The sequence below is a fragment of the Canis lupus genome, chromosome 8 (genome assembly GCF_048164855.1).
Source record: "Canis lupus baileyi chromosome 8, mCanLup2.hap1, whole genome shotgun sequence".
Classification (NCBI taxonomy): Eukaryota; Metazoa; Chordata; class Mammalia; order Carnivora; family Canidae; genus Canis; species Canis lupus.
This window is the reverse complement of record NC_132845.1, coordinates 21,270,042-21,292,049: the sequence shown is the minus strand read 5'-3', so window position 1 is coordinate 21,292,049 and position 22,008 is coordinate 21,270,042. Positions and strand designations below refer to the sequence as shown.

Here is a 22,008-nt window from a genome sequence, read left to right as displayed (position 1 = left end):
GTTGAGAATCTTTTTATGTACTGATTTGCCATTGAAGTATCTTCGATAAAAGAAATTTGAAATTTTTTGCCCCTTAAAAATTAGGTTATTTGCTTTCTTATCATTGTATTTTAGGAGTTCTTTGTATATTTGGAATATGAGTTCTTTATCAGCTATATGGTTTTAAAATATTTTTTACCAGTCTGTGGCTTATCATTCTCTTAATAGTATCTTTTGAAGAACATATGTTTTAAATTTTGATGAAGTCCATTTTAAAATGGTTCTTTTATAGATTGTGCTTTTTTTTTTTTAAAGATTTTATTTATTCATACACACACACACACACACACACACACACACAGAGGCAGAGACACAGGGAGAGGGAGAAGCAGGCTCCATGCAGGGAGCCCGATGTGGGACTTGATTCTGGGTCTCCAGGATCACACCCCAGGCTGCAGGCGGCGCCAAACCGCTGTGTCACTGGGCCTGCCCCCAGATTGTGCTTTTGATGACTCAAGGTCACACGGCTTGACTCCTGTATTTTCTTACAGAAGTTCTAATAGCTTTATGTTTAGATCTGATCTATTTTGAGTTAGTTTTGTTTATGGAGCAAAGTATATGGATTCAAAGTATCTATACTTTGAATATGCATGTTTAATAGTTCCTGTACCATTTGTTGAAAAGGCTATTCTTTCTTAAGTACTTTTGCACTTTGGTAAAAAATTAGTTGTTATTGTATGTATAGGCTTATTTCTAGACTTAACTATGTTCCATTGATCTGTTTTCTATCTTAATGCCAGTACAGTTCTATCTTGATTACTGTGACTTTATACTATGTCTTGAAATCAGATCATGTTAATCCTCCAACTTAGTTCACCCATTTTGACTGTTTTTGGAACTTAGCATTACCATATGAATTTTACCTCAAGTTGTTAATTTCCACAAAAATACTTGCTGAGATTTTGATTGGAATTGTATTGCCTTATGTATCCTTTAGCCTTGCTAAACTTGTTCTGGTAGGTTTATATATTTGTTGTTTTTAGATTCCATGAGATTTTTTATGTAGATGAGCATGTCATCTTGAATAAAGCACTTTGAACTTCTTTCTTTTCAATATGGGTGCCTTTATTTTCTTTTTCTTGCTTTATCACAACTGGCCAGCACCTCTAGCAAATTTGAATATAAGTGGTGGACGTACATTCTTGTTTTCCTCATCTTGGGATAAAGCATCAGATATGTTAACGAGGTTTTTGTAGATGGCTTTTATCAGATTGAGGAAGTTCCTTTCTCTTCCTTGTTTGCTTAGAGTTTAAAAGAAATAGATTTTGGATTTTGTCAAATGCTTTTTCTGCATTTATTGAGATGATCATGTGGTGTTCCTCTTATTGTTTAATATGGTGAATTACATTGATTTCTGAATGTTAAATCAACTCTGCATTCTGGGATAAACTCACTTGGTCATGATATATTGTCTTTATAAAATATTGTTGGATTAGATCTGCTAAAATTGTATTTGGGATTTTTGCATTTATGTTCAGAGTGGATATTGATCTATAGTTGTCTTGTGGTTTTTTTTTTTTTTTTTTTGACATTTGTATGTAATGTTTGTGTCCTTTTATTGTCTTTTCTAATATAAATGTTTGGTGCTGTATATTTCTTTTTAAGCCCTCCTTTAGCAATAGCCATTTAAACTTGTTGAGACTTGTTTTATGATCCTGAATGTGATCTTATTTTGGTAAATATTTTATGTGAATTTGAGAAGAAGGTATATTCAGCTGTTGTTTCGAGTATTCTGTAAACATTAATCAATTAAATTTATTTGATAATATTAAGTCTACTGTATCTTTGCTGGTTTCCTGTTTACTTGTGATATTGGATAGTGACAGAAGACTATTGAAACCTCCAACCATAATTGTGGATTTGATTATTTCTGTTTAAATTCTTTGTAGGCTTTGTTTCATGTAGTTTAAAGTTGTGTTTTTGAGTATATAATCATTTGAGTTTGTTATGCCCTCTTGTGAAATGTCTTCTCTAGTCCTAGTAATATTGTTTGCTTAGAAATCGACTTTATCCTGGGGCACCTGGGTGTTGCCGTCAGTTGAGCATCTGAGTCTTGGTTTTGGCTCAGGTTGTGATCTTCGGGTAGTGAGATTGAGCCCTGCCCTGGCTCAGCAGGAAGTCTGCTTAAGTCTGTCTCTCTCTCCACCCACACTCATGTGTACACACAGTCTCTCTCTAAAAATTAAAATAAATCTTAAAAAAGAAATCTACTTTATCTCGTATAGTTATTGTAGCTTTCTTTTGAATAGTGTTAAAATTTTATATATTTTTCCATCCTTTTTTTTTTTTTTTAATCTTTGTCAGCCAGGCAGCATATAGTTGGGTCTTGCTTTTTAAAATACAGACTAATGATCCTTGCCTTTTAATTGGCGTATTTACACCATTTACTTTTTAAAAAATTGTAACAACAAAGTTTTATTTGTTTCTCATTTCATTTTCATCTCATGCTGCAGGTTAAGTACATCTTTGTTCCACACTTCTTCATTTTAGGACCAGTAATCAACCCCTATTCAGGATAAATCAGACTTGCAGCAAATGGAAAAGAAATAGAGTGGGAATACCTTAAAATGTCTATTAGGGAGTGATCTACATAATAGTCTTGCTGGAAAAACACATCTCTGACTCTAACAAGTAAAATGGCAAACAGTAGGTCTAGCTCTCCTCTCCCTGTTCTGCCCTACTATCCTGCTAACCTATTAAACCCATGGAAAAATTATAAGAATAATAACTTAAATTTTCTTTGACCACTTCTGGGGTATATAATGTAGATATGCAAGTTACATAACTAAAGTAAAAATTATGAGATGTAACTACTACTTAAAATAAGGGATTTATGGATATGCTTTTATTTAGGATTTTTTGTTCTCTTCTCCAAATATAGATGAGTCTCTGGTTATGTTACTTAACTCTCTTTAATTCAGAAAGTATAAAAATGGCTATATATTAGAAAATGATTTAAGAAACATGAAAATACCAACTTTTTTTTTTTTTTTTTTTTAATTCATGAGAGAGAGAGAGAGAGAGAGGCAGAGACATAGGCAGAGGGAGAAGCAGGCACATAGGCAGAGGGAGAAGCAGGCTCCATGCAGAAAGCCCCATGTGGGTCTTAATCCCGGAAATGCCCTGAGCTGAAAGCAGACGCTCAACCGCTGAGCCACCCAGGCGTCCGAAAGTACCAAATTTTTATATAGTTTTTCCTACTTATAGTTTTACTGCAATTATGACTTTTAAAAAAATCAGTGCATGTGGCAATCCCAGAAAGATGTGAAGAAATGTGAAGAAATATCAAAGATCTGTTTGATGAAAGTTAATAATTGATAGCCTTAAAGTTGAAATGGGACAGCTATTTTTTTCTAATGTGTTAAATGTGTTTTTCATTTTAAAAATACAAAGGCTTTGGCAGAGATGAATTTAGGAAGGTAAGGTTCAAGTGTGATAGCAGTGCATTTTAATTAAGGAGGGAATGTTGCTGATTTAAATTTTTAATGGGTCAGCCATTATTTGTGTGGTTCAAAAGTTCGGCAATGCAACCATATTTGTTTCCTTTTATATTCGACTATTTGGAATAAACATTTACTTTTTAACAGATTTTTGGAGATGAGATATGAGAATAAGGAAATGAATAAGGGTTCTTTTAAACTAAAGTAAATGTATTTTATGTATTTTTAAATGTAGTAAACAAGAATCCTTGAAACCTTAACTTACATATCTTTATCTTACCAACATCTGAATTCACCCTGTCCAGTATGTTAGCCACAAGCCAGATGTGGCAAATTGAATGCCTAAAATGTGGCTGGTCTGAATTTTTATATGCTGTAAGAGTAAAATGTATACCAGATTTTTGAAGAGTTGATTTGAAAAAAGAATATCTCAATTAAATTTTTTATTACATGGTAAAATGATATTTTGACTATATTTGGTAAAAATTATTAAAATTAATTACATTAATTTTTTTTTTTTACTTTATATGTGGCTTCTAAACACTTAAACTGATATAAAGGGCTTGCAGTATATTTCTGTTGTACAGTGCTAATCTAGATGATCTAACTTTCATCTTATCTTTATAATTTTACTACTAAAGCATTACCTTGTTTTCCTGAGGATACTCTCTATAACACAACCATGACTATTAAGGAAGTAAAAACAGATCTTTTCAAATATCTCTGTTAAAAATTCATGTAATTTCAATTGTATAAGAGGCCTTTAAGATCTTCACATAAACTCTTTATTTTTTTTCTTTTTATTGAGGATTATGTTGAATTTTATCAACTGATTTCTGAGGAATTTGATAATATAATTTAAAGAATTTATTAAACTTATGTTCCTATTGTTTTAAAATTAAGAAATGTAAGAAGTCTGCTTTGCTTGTCTGTCTGGAATGTCTGTATAAAAGTAATCCCCAAACCATCAGTTTATGATCAGGATATTTGGGAGGGAGGTGGGAGTCTCCTGTGTTTGCCTTCTTTGAGACCCCATCTTAAACAGAAGCAAAAGAAAACCCTCATGCTTTCAGAACTGGAGCCATCCCTGTCATGTGTAGGTATCCCACTGTAAGTTGTCTCTGAATTGTTTCCTGTGCTAATTTGTTGGGTTTTCTCTTAATTCTCCCCTTTTTGTTTCTGTTGCTTTGAGACTTGAATTTGTGCTTGATGGTGTTGATGAGAAAAGGTGTGCTTCCTCTGTGAATCAGCCAGATATTTTGTTGCTACTGATTTGCCTTTCTTTTAACTTGCTACTTGCTATTCTTTCTCTAGTACATTCATATCCTGTTTCTTTGATGTAACATTACGAGAGATACTTAAACAGTGTTTGGAAAGTTGATCCCCCTGAACCAAGTGCCAGTGAATTTAGTTTATGTAGTAATTTTTTACATTAGCTTTTCTTGGATCTTTCCTTATCTCTTTGTAAATTATCTTAACAGTTTACACATTTCTAAACGGCATGATGACCTGTTGCTGTGTATCCTGATCTTTTAGTTCTGATATCCATAGGAAAGCATTATGCTGAGTAAAATAGGATATCATAAATAGAGTAGTTCCCCATTGTCTGTGGAGCATACATTCCAAGAATGCCAGTGCTTGGTTGAATTTGTAGATAGTACCAAACTCTGTATATGTACTGTTTTTTCTATACATACATAGCTATGATAAAGTTTAATTTATAAATTGGGCACAGTAAGAGATTAGTAACAACTAATACTATAATAGAACAATTACAACAATACAGTGTAATAAAAGTTGTGTGAATGAGGTCTCTTTCAAAATACCTTAACGTACTCTTCTCTTGTGGTGATGTGAGATGTCTACCTTGATGAGATGAAGTGAGGTAAGTGACGTAGGCATTGTGACATAGCATTAGGCCACTGTTGATCTTCTGTTTATAAGTCAGAAGGAGAATGACCTGTTAATGGACCACATTTGATTGTGGGTGACTGAAACTGCAGAAAGTGAAGCTGTGGATAAGGGGGCGGGGGGAGGGGGGACTATGATAATTGCCAGGTTTCTATTTGTAGGCTTCACTTCTTTTCTAAGGTTCTTTTACATTGCCGTGCGTCTTACCTACATTGATGTCCCCCAAGTACTTCATACTCTAGATACCCAAAAGAGAACCCATTGTTTTCCTTCTCCTCCATTATATTTTTCAATGATGGTATTATTGTGAGAGGCTTTTTCTTTGATGTTTATCAAGCTACTCTTTTTTTCTCATATGCCCATCATGAAGTACACCCTCTACTGTTTTCCTTAAATAGGTGACCCTTTGGTGAGAATAATTATGGTAGCAAAATTATGGTGAAGGTAATCTTCCTAATAAGATAAAATTGAAACTACTTTCTGTTGGCGTATTCGCTTGTTCTCAGTTTAGTCACTAGTTCTGTCCATCAGGGAAATGGAAGTTCTTTTTTTTTTTTTTTTTTTTTTGTTTTGTTTTTTTTTTGTTTTTTTTTTTTTTTTGTTTTTTTTTGGAAATGGAAGTTCTTTTTCTCTCCTGAGTCTTCTAAGCTTCTGGAGCAGCCAAATGAAGATTCACTTAAAGTGTAGTCCAACTGAAAATTAGCTTTCTCGCACTCCCATCTCAGTTAATGTGGGGTTATAGAATTGTAAATGCTGCCCTTAGAGCAAAAACTTGGAGTTGCTTACTTAGGCTGAGGATTATGTATTCTCCAATAAATAAACATCCAACCTTTGATGTTTTAGTCTGGCAGCATTCTGGGAGGATGAATAAATTTGGGCTTATGAATTACTGTATAATAGTGGAAGATAAAAAATGGCCAGGAGGCCACACAAACCTGTGGAGAATGCCTTTGATTGTAGCATATACAATATTCCTGCTGGGTCAGTATTCTTTTCCTTGAATCTGTTAAATTTCTTCTTATATTAGTCATAAGGAAATTGTGATGGGATAGAAAGGTACTTTCTTTTTCTGCAATAAATCTGTGCAAGGCAGTGAACCCACATGCATTGCAAAAAAGGAAATAAGTACGTTTTGAATAGACTTCTCAGCAGTACACAGATCTGTGAGTAATGCTGTATTACCATTTTTCCAGTTGCTAGTCTCAAGACTTTTTTTTTTTTTTAAGATTTTATTTATTTATTCATGAGAGACACACAGAGAGAGGCAGAGACACAGGCAGAGGAAGAAGCAGGCTCCTCACAGGGAGCCTGATGTGGGACTTGATCCCTGGACCCGGGATCACAACTTGGGCTAAAGCTCAACTAGTTCTGGCATCCCAACTAGCCTCAAGTCTTTGGAAATTGTTGACATTTTCAGATAGTATGTACTTTCTACTACCATGTCAGAATATTTTAATTATATTACAACTAGGTGGCAACCTTTTAGGAGTCTTCCTGAGTTGTTTCATTACTGTATTTAGCAAAGAGGAATAAGAATACATGATTCTAACTACATATTCTGTAAAGTACATTTTCTTTCTTTCTTTCTTTCCTTTTTCCCCAAAGATTGTATGTGTTTATTTGAGAGAGAGAGAGAGAGAGAGAATATGAATGAGCAGGAGGGGGAGGAGGCAGAGAGAGGGGGAGAAGTAGACTCCCTGCTCAGCAGGGAGCCGGATACTGGGCTTGATCCCAGGACCCTAAGATCATGACCTGTGCCAAAGGCAGACACCTAACCAACTGAGCCACCCAGGCTCCCCAAGTCTACATTTTCTTTATGAATGTGTAAATTCTTTTTCTGTGTACCATGATTTAGTAGCTCAATGGGGAGAGTCTTGACAGTATCAGTTCAAGTATTACTTTCTGGAAAATGTTCCAACTCTCTAACAAAAGACTTCTTCATTATACCTATAGCATTGAAAAAAAATTCTGAAGTTCACCTTTAGAAAAGTCTGAAATTTGCTAGAGTGACCAATGAATTTGAAAAGGAAAAAATGGAATAATGTTCATATTTTCCTTTCTTTACAAAATAGATACATTTAAGGGCACTTGGGTGGTGCATTTGGTTAAGAGTCCGGTTCTTAGTTTCAGCCCAGGCCCTAAACTCGGGGTCCTGGGATTGAACCCTGCATTGAGCTCTACTAAGCATGGAGTCTTCTTGGGATTTTCTCTCTTCCTACCCCTATGCCCCTCCTATTTGTGCTCTCTCTCTCTCTGTCTCTAAAATAAATATAATCTTTAAAAAACAACAACAGCAAAACAAAATACATATATTTAATATATAAAAAACAGTCCTTTACAAAGTAATAGTCATTTAAAAAAAAGTTTTAAAGGGCTTAAACTACTCAGCAATAAAAAGAAACAAACTAGCCTTCCTGAAAGGGCTTTCAGGAATAGAAAAGCAGTAGATTCTCCCCTAATTGTCACTACTCCCAGAGTCATTAACCATAGATAGTATTTTTTCCTTTCTTTCTTTTTTTTTTTTTTAAAGATTTTATTATTCATGAGAAACACAGAGAGGAGAGAGAGAGAGGCAGAGACACAGGCAGAGGGAGAAGCAGTCTCCTTGCAGGGAGCCTGATGTGGGACTTGATCCCAGGTCTCCAGGATCACGCTGAAGACAGCGCTAAACCGCTGAGCCACCGGGTTGCCCCCATAGATAGTATTTTCTGTAAATTTTTATAAAGTTGGTGTATAATTTGCAATCAGAGAAATGCTCAGTTCTTTAGTTTGAGTTTTGACACATTTGTGTGTAAACCGTCCATTAACACATAGATGATTTCTATCATGTTAGAAAATTTCTGTCATCCCAGAAAATTCCCTCATTCCCTTTCTAGCATCCTCACTCCTCTGAAACTTATTTTGATTTTTATTGCCATTGATATATTTTACCTGTTCTTTTTTTATATAACACTTTTTGAGATATTATTCACATACATGCAATTCACCAATCTAAAGTATACATACAACTCTGTTTTTTTTCACATATCCAGAGCTGTATAACCATCACCACAAGAAAGCACATGTCCATAAGCAGTTAATATTCCATTCCTTCTTGCTCCTCTCACTTCTGCTCCATTTCTCAGCAAAAACTAATCTACTTTCTGAGTTCTAGATATTTTATATCTGTAGAGTCATACAGTGTTTCCTTTTGTGACTTCTTTCACGTTACATAATGTTCTCAGGGTTTGTCCTTGTAGCATGTACCAATACTTCCATCCCTTTTCATGAATGAGTAATACTTCATTGTATGGCTATACCAGTGTGGTTTTTTTTAAAAATCTATTTAACAATTAAAGGACATTTGCATTGTTTCCACTTTTTGGCTAATGTGAATAATGCTGCCGCTAACATGTGTTATGTAACTTTTGTGCACTGTCACCACAGGAAATTGCGTGTCCATTAGCAGTCACTTCCCCTCCCTTCTTGGGCATAGATTTTCATTTCTCTTGATTGTATACTTAGGAGTAGAATTGGTGTTCACATGATAATTCTTTGTTTAATCATTTGAAGAATTACCATACTGTTTTCCAAAATGGTTTTTACCATTTTACATTCCTAAAACTGGTGCCTAAGAGTTCCTATGTCTACATTTCTTCACCAACACTTGTTATTAGGTCTTTTTGATTATAGCCATCCTAGTGGTTGTGAACTGGTGCCTATTAAGGTTTTGGTTTGCATTTCCCAAATGATTAGTGATGTTGAACAACTTTTCATATGCTTATTGGCCATTTGTAAAATGTAAACATTTTGAAAAATGTTTATTCTGATTATTTGACCATTTTTTAATTGGCTTGTTTGTCTTTTCAGTGAGTCATAAGAATTTCTTATATATTCTAGATAAAAGTCTTCTGAGTTGCAATTTTTTTTCCTATTCTGTGGGTTTTCTTTTCACTTTCTTGATGGATCTAGTAAGGTATGAAACATTTTTAGTTTTGATGAGTTCAATTTGTGTGTGTTTGTGTATTACTTATTCAATACTTTTGGTGTCATATTAAGAAGGCTTTACCTAATCTAGAGTCATGAGGATTTACTCTTATATTTTCTTCTATACTATCTTGTTCTTGAACTTCATATAAGTGGAATCATGTAGTATATGCTTTTTTGCATCTGGCTTCTTTCACTCAACCTAACATTTGTAAGATTCATCTATGTTATTATGTGTATCAGCAGTTTGTTACTTTCTTTTTTCTTCATTTTTTTAGTTTTTTTTTCTTTTTATTGCTGAGTAGTATTGCAGTGAATGAAATGTATCACAATTTGATCATTTATTTTTTCTGGATATTTGGGTTGTTTTGGGTTTTAACTATTATGAATAAAGCTTCTATGAACTTTCTTCAAGTCTTTCTGAGGACATAGGAATTCGTTTCTCTTGCTGGGTCATATGAAAATGTATTTAGTCCTTCAAAGTGGTTGAAGTATGACCATCAATATATGACAGTTAAAATTGCTGCCATCCTGGGCAACAGTTGTTATGGTCAATCTTTAAAATTTAGCCATTCTAATACATACATAGTGTGATTTTAGCTTACATTTCTCTGATGACTAAAGTTGTTCAATGTTTTTTGATTTCTTATTGGCCACTTGATCTTCTTTTGTAAAATGTCAATTTTAGGTCTTACTCATTAAAAAACTGTATTAACTTTTGATTTTAAGATTTTTTGTATATTCTGGATACTGATCTTTTGTTAGATACATATGTTGAGAACACTTTTTTCTTAATCTATCAATTACCTTTTCATTTTCTTAAGGGTATCTTTTGAAGAGCAAAGTTTTTAAGTTTGATTAAGTCTACTTTATTTTTTCATCAATTTTTTTTTATGGTTAGTGTTTTCTTGTGTCCCATGAACACATTTGTTTCCTCCAAGGTTGTAAAGGATTTTTCCTGTTTCTTCAAGGAGTTTTAATAATTTTAACTTTTATATTCATAGCTGTTGTCCATTTGAGTCATTTCTGTATGTCAGGGACAGTATTTTAAATAATGTATCTTTATTTGGAATACTTCATTTATACGTTTTTTCTTATACTTCTGTATATTTGTGTATGTTATTTCACTGTCCTCTGTTCAGGTTTTCTATTTCTTCCTGTTCAGTTTTAGTAGTTTGTGGTTTTCCAGAAATGCGCCCATTTCTTCTAGATTGTCTAATTTATTGGCATAAAGCTGCTCATAATAAGTTTTTAAGATCATTTGTATTTCCTTGGTATTGGTGGTGATCTCTCCTTTCTCATTCATGATTTTATTAATTTGAGTCTTTTCTCTGTTCTTTTAAATAAGGCTGGCTAATGGTTTGTCTATTTTATTAATTCTTTCAAAGAACCAACTCCTGGTTTTGTTAATCTGTTTCACAGTTCTTCAGGTCTCTATTTCATTGGGTTCTGCTCGAATCTTTATTAACTCTCTTCTTCTGCTGGGTGTAGGATCTATTTGCTGTTTTCCTCCAGCTCCTTTAGGTGCAAAGTTAGCTTTTGTATTTGAGTTCTTTCCAGTTTTTGGATGGATGCTTGTATTGTGATGTGTTTCCCTCTCAAGACTGCTTTTGCTGTATCCCAAAGATTTTGAAAGGTTATATCTTCATTCTCATTAGTTTCCATGAATCTTTTTAATTCTTCTCTAATTTCCTGGTTGACCCTTTCATCTTTTAGCAGGATGGTCCTTAACCTCCACGTGTTTGAAATTCTTCCAAACTTCTTCTTGTGATTTGGTTCTAATTTCAAAGATTATGGTCTGAAAATATGCAGGGGATGATCCCAATCTTTTGGTATCGGTTAAGACCTGATTTGTGACCCATTATGTGGTCTATTCTGGAGAAAGTTCCATGTGCACTTGAGAAGAATGTGTATTCAGTTTGCGTTTGGATGTAAAGTTCTGTAAATATCTGTGAAATCCATCTGGTCCAGAGTGTATCATTTAAAGCTCTTGTTTCTTTCCAGATGTTGTGCTTAGAAGATCTGTCGATTATAGAAAACGCTACATTCAAGCCACCAAGTATAAGTGTATTATTATTATCTAAGTATGTCTTAACTTTGGTTATTAATTGATTGATATACTTGGCAGCTCCCACATTCAGGGCATAAATATTGACGATTGTTAGGTCCTTTTGTTGGATAGATCCTTTAAGTATGATATAGTGTCCCCTCTTCATCTCTTACTACAGTCTTTGGGATAAACTTTAGTTTATCTGATATAAGGATGGCTACCCCTGCTTTCTTTTGAGGGCCATTTGAATGGTAAATGGTTCTCCAACCTTTTATTTTCAGACTGTAGGTGTCCTTATGTCTAAAATGAGTCTCTTGTAGACAGCAAATAAATGGGTCTTGCTTTTTTATCCAGTCTGAAATCCTGCACCTTTTGATGGGGTCATTAAGCCCATTCACGTTCAGAGTTACTATTGAAAGATGAATTTAGTGTCATCATGATACCTATTCAGTCCCTGTTTTAGTGGATTGTTCCCTTGCACTTCCTCTTTCTATTATAGAATCCCCCTTAGTATTTCTTGCAAAGCTGGCTTGGTGGTCACATATTCTTTCAGTTTCTGCCTATCTTGGAAGTTCTTTATCTTTCCTTCTATTCTGAATGAGAGCCTTGCTGGATAAAGTATTCTTGGCTGCATGTTCTTCTCATTTAGGACCTATTTCAGTGTCCTCTGAAGATAAACTATTTTATCCTCTTTTCTGACTCACACCCATGATTGCACCTGGCATTCCTGCTTACACCAAAAGTTATAACTTGGCAATATCTGAGACCTTTCTAACTCTCTAAAAGCCTTCTGTTTAGGGACTTTTTCATCTATACTTCCTTTGTATCTCAAACTTATGTTTAGCTTAGGAAATACCAGTATTTCCTTTTTAACTACATGTCTCTATTGATGGTAGTGCAGTAATTAAATTACTTGGCATATAACAAGCACTTAATGAATAATTAACTGAAATAAAGAACTTTGGCTCAAGTTATTTAAGTAAAGTTTGTTTTTCTATACTATTTAGAATTCAGAGGGATTAGACTCATACATAAAAGTACTTACATAGGTAGACTAATTTTTTCCCTAAGATATATTGTGGACTTACTGAAGTAATATCTATGGAAAAAACAGTAGTTAAGTAAACACCATCATTAATTATTTTTTCTAATAAAGAATATTTATAGCAAATAGTTTGACCCTTAATTTTTCTGTTTCTAGCAACATTTGAGATATTTTATATAAATTATTGTTGCAATGGAAATAAATTATCCCATAAATAAGAATAGAATTTGTTCAGTTTATGTTATTGTGTTTTATTATTGAATATGACAGATTTGGGATTTGAAGTTTTTTTTAATATGGAGATTTTGATTTTATTTTAACTCAGTATTTAATGTACTTTGCACTGAGCTAAATCCTGTCAGGAACAAAAGGATGATTAAGTTATAAATCTCCCACACAAGGAGATCCCTGGTGGCGCAGCAGTTTGGTGCCTGCCTTTGGCCCAGGGCGCGATCCTGGAGACCCGTGATTGAATCCCACGTCGGGCTCCCGGTGCATGGAGCCTGCTTCTCCCTCTGCCTATGTCTCTGCCTCTCTCTCTCTCTCTCGCTCTCTGTGACTATCATAAATAAATCAAAATTAAAAAAATACTTAAAAAAAAAATCTCCCACACAAAGGGTATTTCTATAGTCTATTCAGTAGAATTTGACATATATGTTTCTTTATTAGTTTTTATTTATCTTAAATTACTATTGGGAGCATTTCTTGTATCCTAAGCAGATGACTTTCTCAAGAAATTACTGGAAGTATATAGTAGCCATGTTAAAAACACAAATAGATCTTTGAGGGTTCTTATTTGAATGACATGTAATTTACATCTTTATAGTGATGAAGCCACATTTCCCAACCTTTCTTGATAGTCTGTTTCTTTATGAAAGAAATCATGGATTTGATGTGATGAGTCATGGACTTGATCTCTGAAATTATCTTAATTCATCTTTCAACAGATAAGGAAATATAAAGGTGATAGAGCCTTAAGAGTGAAGAGGTCTCACTTTGAGAGTGCAAACCCAATGATAAATAACAGCTGTTAGTTGCCTGAGTTTTTGGGAGATAGTAGGGATTATCGTGATCCCTGGGTGGCTCAGTAGTTGAGCGTGTCTGCCTTTGACTCAGAGCATGATCCCAGACTCCCGGGATTGAGTCCTACATCAGGCTCCTTAAAGCCTGCTATGTCTCTGCCTCTTACTCTCTCTCTCTGTCTCTCATGAATAAATAAAATAAAATCTTAAAAAAAAATAGTAGAGACTATGGAGACTGAATGGGTTAAAGTACTCCATCTAAAGAGTGAAGCACCTACTCTGCTATACCTTGTTGTTCCTGTGCAGGAATATGGGCCTGGTTTTGTCCTATCTTTTTATTTTTCAACAGAATCCCCAGAGTTGTAAATAAATATGAATATATGTGTATATAAACAAGTAAAATATTCCAATTTAATATTAATAATTGTTCAGTTTATACAAACACTGTATGGCCAAACAAAAACACTTTGGGGGGCAGATTTATACGTGGGTAGAGAAAAGTGAAAAAAGAAGTGGTCTTTTTGGGTGATTTGTATGGCCCTGCCTTGCTTTTTTTTTAGCCTACGACACATTCTAAACATGTTAGGATTAGTTCTTTCATAAAATTTGTTATACCTGTTCCAACTGTAGTTTCTTTATTTCTGAAGCCCTCCCAACTACTTTTCTCACCGAATTTCTTCTAATTTGTATTTTTTAGTGAGATGAAGGGAAATTGTTGGGACTAATAGCACTAAAATATTTCACATAATTTACTATCAAGTTTTGAAATTTGGGGCACCTGATGGCTCAGTCAGGCATCTAACTCTTGGTTTTGGGTCAGGTCATGACCTCAGGGATGTGAGATTGAGCCTTGTGTCAGACAGAGTCTGCACTCAGTGCAGAAGTCTGTTTGAGGTTCTTTTTCCTTCCCTCTCTCTTTGCCCCTCTCCCTATCTCTCAAAGTCTTTAAAAAGTTTTTGAAATTGCCATTCTTAGATGAAAAAAATATAGCAGTAATTTTATAGATGCCAAGAAGATTATTGAAATTGTATATATTCTAAAACCATGGCTATAGTGCAGCTCTAAGTATCATCATTACTTCATCTGGTATCACTGTGAAATTAGATCTTGAGCAATTTTTAATTATGTTTTAGATTGTTAGAGACGGATAGTAAGTCTTTAAGATCTGTAAATGGGTCAAGAAGAAACAGCGGCTCCTCCCTTGTATCAAGTTCATCAGCCTCTAGCAACCTCAGCCACCTTGAAGAAGATTCTTGGATTCTTTGGGGAAGAATTGTAAATGAATGGGAAGATGTACGCAAAAAAAAGGAAAAGCAAGTTAAGGTATTCATATTCTTTCTTGAAGTTCTTCCTCTTATCCCAAAGGGGCATCAAGGCATGAGTTAATAGATTTTTAAAAATCAGATTCTAATACTTTCCAAGTGCTATAATAAAGAGCTCTGCTTTATATGTTTTCATTTATTTGTGCCTATAAAAGTTTTGATTTGTAGATACCAGTTTTTATAAGTGTCTCCTAATGGCAGAAATATATAGCTGAAAATTATTTTAGAAATTAAATTTTTGCATTTTTTTATATTCAGGAATGAAGTTATAATACCCAGCATCTTTGAATTATTAGTATTTTACTTTTTTTTTTTTTTGGCCTGAAACACCTCTTTGATAGTTAGTGGTTATTGTGCTTTCATTCACAGCTCTGCAGATTATCAATTCCTTCCTTAATAGCTTTAGAGGCCATACTTTGGGAGAAATGCCAAGAATTTATCCATGGTATTGTAGCCTCCTGACCAGAATAGGACACACTCAAGGGCCAAGTCTTAGCCTTGGTTAAAAGGTTCCCTAGTATTAAGGGTAGCTTTGTAAATTATAAATTTGATAAAGTGTTCCATTCCATTCCAACCCCCAATATGTCTTTGATGGCTTTTAAGGTAGGAGACTTAAATGGTTCATTTTAAAAATTTTATCTTTTTATTTTTAGGAGCTTGTTCGTAAAGGGATACCCCACCACTTTAGAGCAATAGTTTGGCAACTTTTATGTAGCGCACAAAGTATGCCAATTAAGGATCAGTATTCAGAACTCTTGAAAATGACCTCACCGTGTGAAAAATTGATCCGAAGGGACATTGCTAGAACTTATCCTGAACACAATTTTTTTAAGGAAAAAGATAGCCTTGGACAGGAGGTTTTATTTAATGTAATGAAGGTAAGTTTTATTTATTCATCTTTTGAAGTGAATTCTCAGGAGGCTGAAATTATACATATAGTGAAGCATGAACCTTCACCACAAGTTTCTTTTTCAGAAATTTGTCATTAGAATAATTTCTGCTTTAATTTTAGTGCTACATTACTGTTCATTTTGGAGAACTTACAAAATTCATCCCTTTGCTTGGTATTAGTTGGTTAAAATCAAATAGCCTATAAATCAATATATACCATAGAAAGATCCTTTATGAAAATGGATCATTTATCTTATGTGAGTTCCATAATCTAGGAACAAAGTTTTCTGCTTACTGTGGCCAAATACTGCTAAAAGCTCTTAGCTCTTAAAAGTGTGTGCCATTGTCATTTTTTCTTTCAATATTGCCTTTTTTCTTCTCATAATTCCTTTCCCTTTCAACTACTTCTGTGAAATGTTAATTTCTTCTTAAACCATTTCAGTTTTTCCAATGCTTTACCTTAACCTTACTCTGGTTTTACCTCAGGTAAACATTTTATAAGATTTGTTACTTCACTGATTTATTTTCTTGTCCTTAGGAGCTCTCAGTTTCTAATTGGGAAATTGTAAAAAAAAAAATTTATGTAATAAATCACCTACTTTTTAAACACTTATAGGATAACCTCTACAACCAGCAAGCAAAAGCTTTTCTAAAAAATAAATGGTCTTTACTCCACTCTATATTTTTAGGTGTTTAGAGAAGGAAGATATTAATATAGCATGTTAAAGTCTTCTGAACATTTTTTACTTTTTAGGCATATTCTTTAGTGGATCGTGAGGTTGGTTACTGTCAAGGAAGTGCTTTTATAGTTGGATTGTTGCTTATGCAGGTAAGTTAGTATAAGTATTAAGTGTCTGATTAAGTTCTTTATTGAAGTTGGGTTGGTGAATTTAAAAATCAAACTTGTTTTTATTGTTTGATACTAGAAATTTTTCCCTAGGCATAATTTAAATAGGGATATTTAGTTTGCACTTGAAAATATTAAAAGTGTTGAAAATAACATATGCAATAATATCCTGCCACTAAATGAAATGTCAGTTTCATTGTGGCCATAATATCCCACTAAAGCCTGTATCTACTTTTAAATCTTAAATTATATGTTAATATTTAATAAAGACTAATCTTTTCTCATCCAAGGAGGACATGATTGAAGTGTTGGTATGAAAATCTTGTTTATAGCATCCATCTTTGAAATTTACACAGAAAGATTGGTTGTCATAGATTTGAGGGCTTGTTACGCCTATCTTGTTATATAGGCTCTAAAATATAGGTACTCAATTATTTTTATTGTCCTGAAGATATAACCTATATTTCTATTAGCAGCAACTAATTTGGAGTGGGTTTGGGAGGGATGTTTTTAGAAGTCATGAACAGATCCTCAGTTTATAAATTGAATTAAGGGAATTGACTAATAGTGTTTTCTCTTCACCTTTGTTGAAATTTTTTTTAAAGTCTATTGTACTCTATATGATTCTCAGACTAAAATATAGTCTGAAGAGAAACCTTGGAGATAGCTTGATTTGAGTCATTCATACACACACACACACACACATATAGTCATCAGCTTTGAACCCAGTATCATATATATATATATATATGATACTCATATATATATATGTATGTATGTATGTTGGTTTTTTGTATCTCAGTACCTCAGTACTACACTGAGTTTTGTGAATGTGGGCTAGATTATTTAATCTCTCTTTGAGCCTTAATTAGATAATACTGTCTACTTTCCAATGCATTGTGAGGTCATATGAAATAATAAATGTAAAAATCTAGCATGGTGTTTGCCACATAGTAGACATGCAGTCAAAGTTCAGTGACTTGCCCAAGATCACTCTTCTTGGTAGATAAAAGCAGAGTAGGAACCTGAAACTGTTTCCCCTTGCTTTGCTTCAATTTCCCAGCAGTTCTGCCTGAGTTTTAAACCTCTGTAACTATCAAACTACTTTTCTGAGTAGCAAAAACCTGATGTCAGAGACACTGGTGACAGATTAATAAGATTAATAAGAGTGACAGATTTTTATTTTGTTTTATAACATAACTACTACCGATTGTTGTAAGATAACTTTCCATTTCTAGGTGACATTGGATTGTAATAATAAAAACAAAACTATATTTGTTGAGGTATAACAGCTTTGCACAGTTGTGATTTTTCCTAATTTGTATTCAGTAGGGTTTTTACTACTGAACTCTCAAGCATTCCTATTATCAATCCAGTGATTTTTTTTTTCATAATTCTATTCTTCTTACTTTCTAAATTAGCTTCAAAATACCCTTTCAGTATTTATTTCTGTTAAGCATTTAAAGAACAGATTTTCGTTACTTGAGTTAGGAATCTCATAACTGCAGAGCTAGGCCTGTATGAATCCTAAGGGGCCATTACATTTTTCTTCAGGATAGTGTAGGCAATGCTGGTAGCAGTATTTTTATTTAATGATTAATTTCCTTAGCTAGAATTATCAATGGCAGCTAATATATTACCATATAATAATTTTCTAGCCCAGGGCCATAAACTAGAAAATTTGGTGCAGCCAGATTCAAAAGCTCCCTCTCTTTGTTTTTAAAGTATATTCTTTAATGCTGTGTGTTATATTGCCTCCCACATGTTAGCTTGGCAAAATAACTCAGAGTCTGAGAAAAAATTTTGCAAAGTTAGCTTAATTAATACATTTTTTTAATACATGTTTTTAAAAATAGCTACAAGTGCTGGATATATGTTTGGTGTATATCTTAATACTCCTATAAAATTAGGTGGATTTTGTCTCCTTTAGACCTTTGCAAAAGGCATGGATTCTCATTAAGTCAGTGTCATAGAGAAAATATGTAGCAGCTCTAAGATTCGGTGCCCAGATTTTTAATAGAAAGGAGTGGCTATAAAACAACTGGGTGATTGTTCTTCATATTTATATTTTCCTTGGTATCACACTTTTTGTTTTGTGACCATTGTTTCAGTCTTCTTGAGAAGGACCCAATGATTTTTTTTTCTTTTATTCAGTTACTTCAACTTTTTAAAAAATATTGTCAGTTCCCATATCAGTGCTATTGCAGAGGAGGGAGGGAATGAACTTTTTTGATAATGTTCAGAAGAGAAGAAATTCTTATAAGACAAAAAATTTATTCATCCTCACTGTGACTAGAATGAGGGGTGGTAGGGATGGAATGGAAAGGGAAAGGTAGTGGTAGAAGAGGTTAGAGAAATAGTAAGGTGTCATATAATGTAGGGCCTTGTAAGGATTTTGGCTTTTACTGACGATATGACAGGCTACTAGAGTGTTTTGAGCAGTAGAGTGAAATTGTCTAATTCATGCTTTGAAAGGATCACTTTGCAGCTCCATGCTGATGGGGAACAGACAGTTGGGAAGGAAACATAGGAAGGTGGTAGAGAGACCCATAAATGATGTAGGAAAGATACTGGATTCAAAGCTGATGACCAAGAAAGAATTCTTGAGATGTCTGGGGCAAAAAGGTGGTTTTATTAAAGCATGGGGACAGGACCATGTGCAGAAAGAGCTGTACTGGGTTCATGAGGAGTGGCCTATTCTGTACTTTCAAGTTGGGAGGGGGTTAGGGATAGTGTAGGTCTCCAAGGAATTTTGAAAACAGGGTTTCCAGGACTTTGATGGAGCTAGTTATGGTTGGGAAAAGGTCATTTATTACTGCCTAATGAAACCTTAGTCATGAGACCCTTTAGATATGTATTGGTGGGTCGGTCATATGCTTGGGGGATGATTGCCAACATGTATCTGGGAAGGTAGAGATAAAGGAAGTTTCCAAAGGACTTTTTATTTGTCAAAGTAGACAGAATTCTGGGGTCAGGCTAAGATTGCCTTTGCCCTTAGCGAATTATTAACATTGAGACAGCTGAGTTCCTGGAGGAATGTCACTTTGCCTGTTTCAGGGACTTGTCAGTGGGATGGAATGGAAAGACTTTTCTTCCACTTTTGCTTCCCACATCCGTGAAGAGGTTCTTGGAATTGTCCAGACAATGGACTGCTCTTTTGATGGTGGTTTGGACTAGGTATCTCTGGTCAGAAGTGGTTGATTCTTGAAATAATTTGAATTTAGAGCCAACAGGAGTTACTGATAGATTGGATGTGTAGTAAAAGAGAAAGGAGACAGTGATGATGCATAAAGGTTTTGAGTGGAAGTTTGGGCAAAGAATGGCAGGTAGGAAACTAGGAGTGGTTTGAGATGTCTTTTGGACATCCCAATGGAAGTATAAGTAGGGTAGTTGGAAATATGAGACCAGAACTAAAAGTTCAGGCCAATAGAAGAGAGAGACTGGGGGCTATAAAATGGTTGCAGATGCAGGTAGAATGGTATTGTGGTGAGGTGAGAATGGGAAAATTCTGTTGTAATTGCTTCTAATTTTTAAAAAACTGAAATACCAATAAGATCATTAACTTAGAGTTGGTGGGAAGGAGGTAATGGAAGCTTGAAGACAGAGAAGAAAGTTTGAAATGGTGGCCTAGGAGAATGAGAGTGATTGAAGTAGGGAAATAAAATATACCAGAAGCATTAAAGGCCCACAGAATTCAAAGTGAGACCAGCCAGCATGGTTAAATGTTTTGTTTTTATCCAGCCACTTTCTCCTGCCTAAATGTAGTTGTAGAGTTGGATTTATTCAAGGGTGGAGTTTTTCAGTTGGAATTATTATTACTGAGAGAGAAAGACGTGCAATTGTGGATTTAAATGAGTGAATAAATATAGGAAAGACCACACAAAAGAGCTGGGAACAGAAAAAAGGTAATGTGGTATAAATGAGTGATAGACTTGCAAGTCATATATACTCCTTGTGTATTAATCTTCATCATAACACTGTGAAATTAAGTGCTGTTATTTTACCCATTTGATGTATGTTGAAACTGAGCAATAGAGAGGTTAATTTGCTGAAGGTCACATAGCTATTAAGTGGACTTTGAATCTTAAGTGGTGTGGCTCTAGAGCCTGAGCAGGGATCACTGGAAGAAAGGAAGGCAAAGATCTGCTAGGCCAGGGCATTAGTCCTCATGAAAATGAGTGGGGTTTGGGTACGTGACCTAAAAGTTACTACAAAAAAGAGAAGTAGTAAGTAATACCCACAAGTACCTGTTTCAGAGAGAAGAGGGAGTCATTGCAATGACGATGAGTCAGCAAGGTCCAAGGAAGGGCATATACCTATTTCCTGGTTTCTTCCGATGAGATGGGAAAGGAAACAGCCATCTTAGGGGAGACAAGATTCAGTTAGAGGAAAAAGATGAAAGAACATTTGGTAAAGAGATTGAGGATCTAGTTAGGATATTTTGTTGATGGCAGGTTATGAGTTCCAGAAAGTGCTATGGAAAAGGTATAGGGAAGGCTGGATATGGGGTTAGATTAAAGAGCAGTAGAACCACATGAAATGAGAGTTCTGGGTTCTTGGGCTTCTTGCAGTGAAATAAATTAATGGGAATGATGGGATTGATAAGAATGGTCTCCAAGGCAGAATTGTGGCTATATGTTTTGGGAAGAAGGAAGTACAGGTTTTACCAACAGTAACACTTCTATCCATGGCTGTGGCAAGACCAGGAGAAATGTAATTAGCAGTCTTTAGTAAGAAAACTACCTAGAGAGACTTAGGTTTCCTCTTTTAAAACACCTTGATATAATGTGAGTAAATGAGCATTGGAAAATTAGCAAATGTTCTGAATATCTGTGAGCTCTTTTAAGAGCTCTTACATTCATTATCTTATTTGATATAGTTTTCTTTTTGTGAGTTATACATAAAATTTGAAATTGGTACTTTTAAACCTTGCTTACAGATTCTTTGAAAACTTATGTGTGTGTGTTTAAAAATACTTATGCTGTATCATATCATTTTTGCTCAGAACTGTTGAAAGTTTTCCCATTTCATGTAAGGTAAAAGCCCAAATCCTTACAGTGACTTCTAAAACCCTATGTATTCTGGTTCCCTGTATTTCTCCTTCATAACCTAACCACCCCTTGTAGAATTCCTCCTAATTAGTAGTCTCTTGTTTGCTGTTGCTTGAGCATGCCAATTGTGATTCTACTTAAAGGCCTTATATTATTCCTTCTCCCAGGACTACTCTTTCCTCAATTGCTCACTTATTTTCTTTAGTACTCTGTTGAAATGCTCCCTTATCAAGGGACTTGCCCTAACCTACCTACATAAATAATGTATCTCCCCAGCATTTCCTGTTACCCTACTCTATTTTATTTCCATAGTACTCAAAACCATTAGGCATACATATGAATTGGTTTATTACATGTATTGTCTATCTCCCCTCAGTAGGATGTTCAGGTTTCATGAGAGTAGAGTGTTTATTTTGTTCAGTGG

At 34.4% G+C, this 22,008-nt stretch overlaps 1 protein-coding gene across 11 annotated transcripts in view; it reads left to right on the top strand.

Annotated features, from left to right (window-relative positions):
- Positions 1-22,008, top strand: part of EVI5 (ecotropic viral integration site 5) — a 194,765-nt gene that overhangs the window by 48,924 nt on the left and 123,833 nt on the right. For all 11 annotated transcript variants that reach the window (XM_072834513.1, XM_072834509.1, XM_072834511.1 and 8 more), the window contains 3 exons: positions 14,607-14,796; positions 15,449-15,673; positions 16,441-16,515. In XM_072834513.1, the coding sequence (XP_072690614.1) occupies positions 14,607-14,796; positions 15,449-15,673; positions 16,441-16,515 (490 nt within the window). The remainder of the gene's footprint in view (positions 1-14,606; positions 14,797-15,448; positions 15,674-16,440; positions 16,516-22,008) is intronic.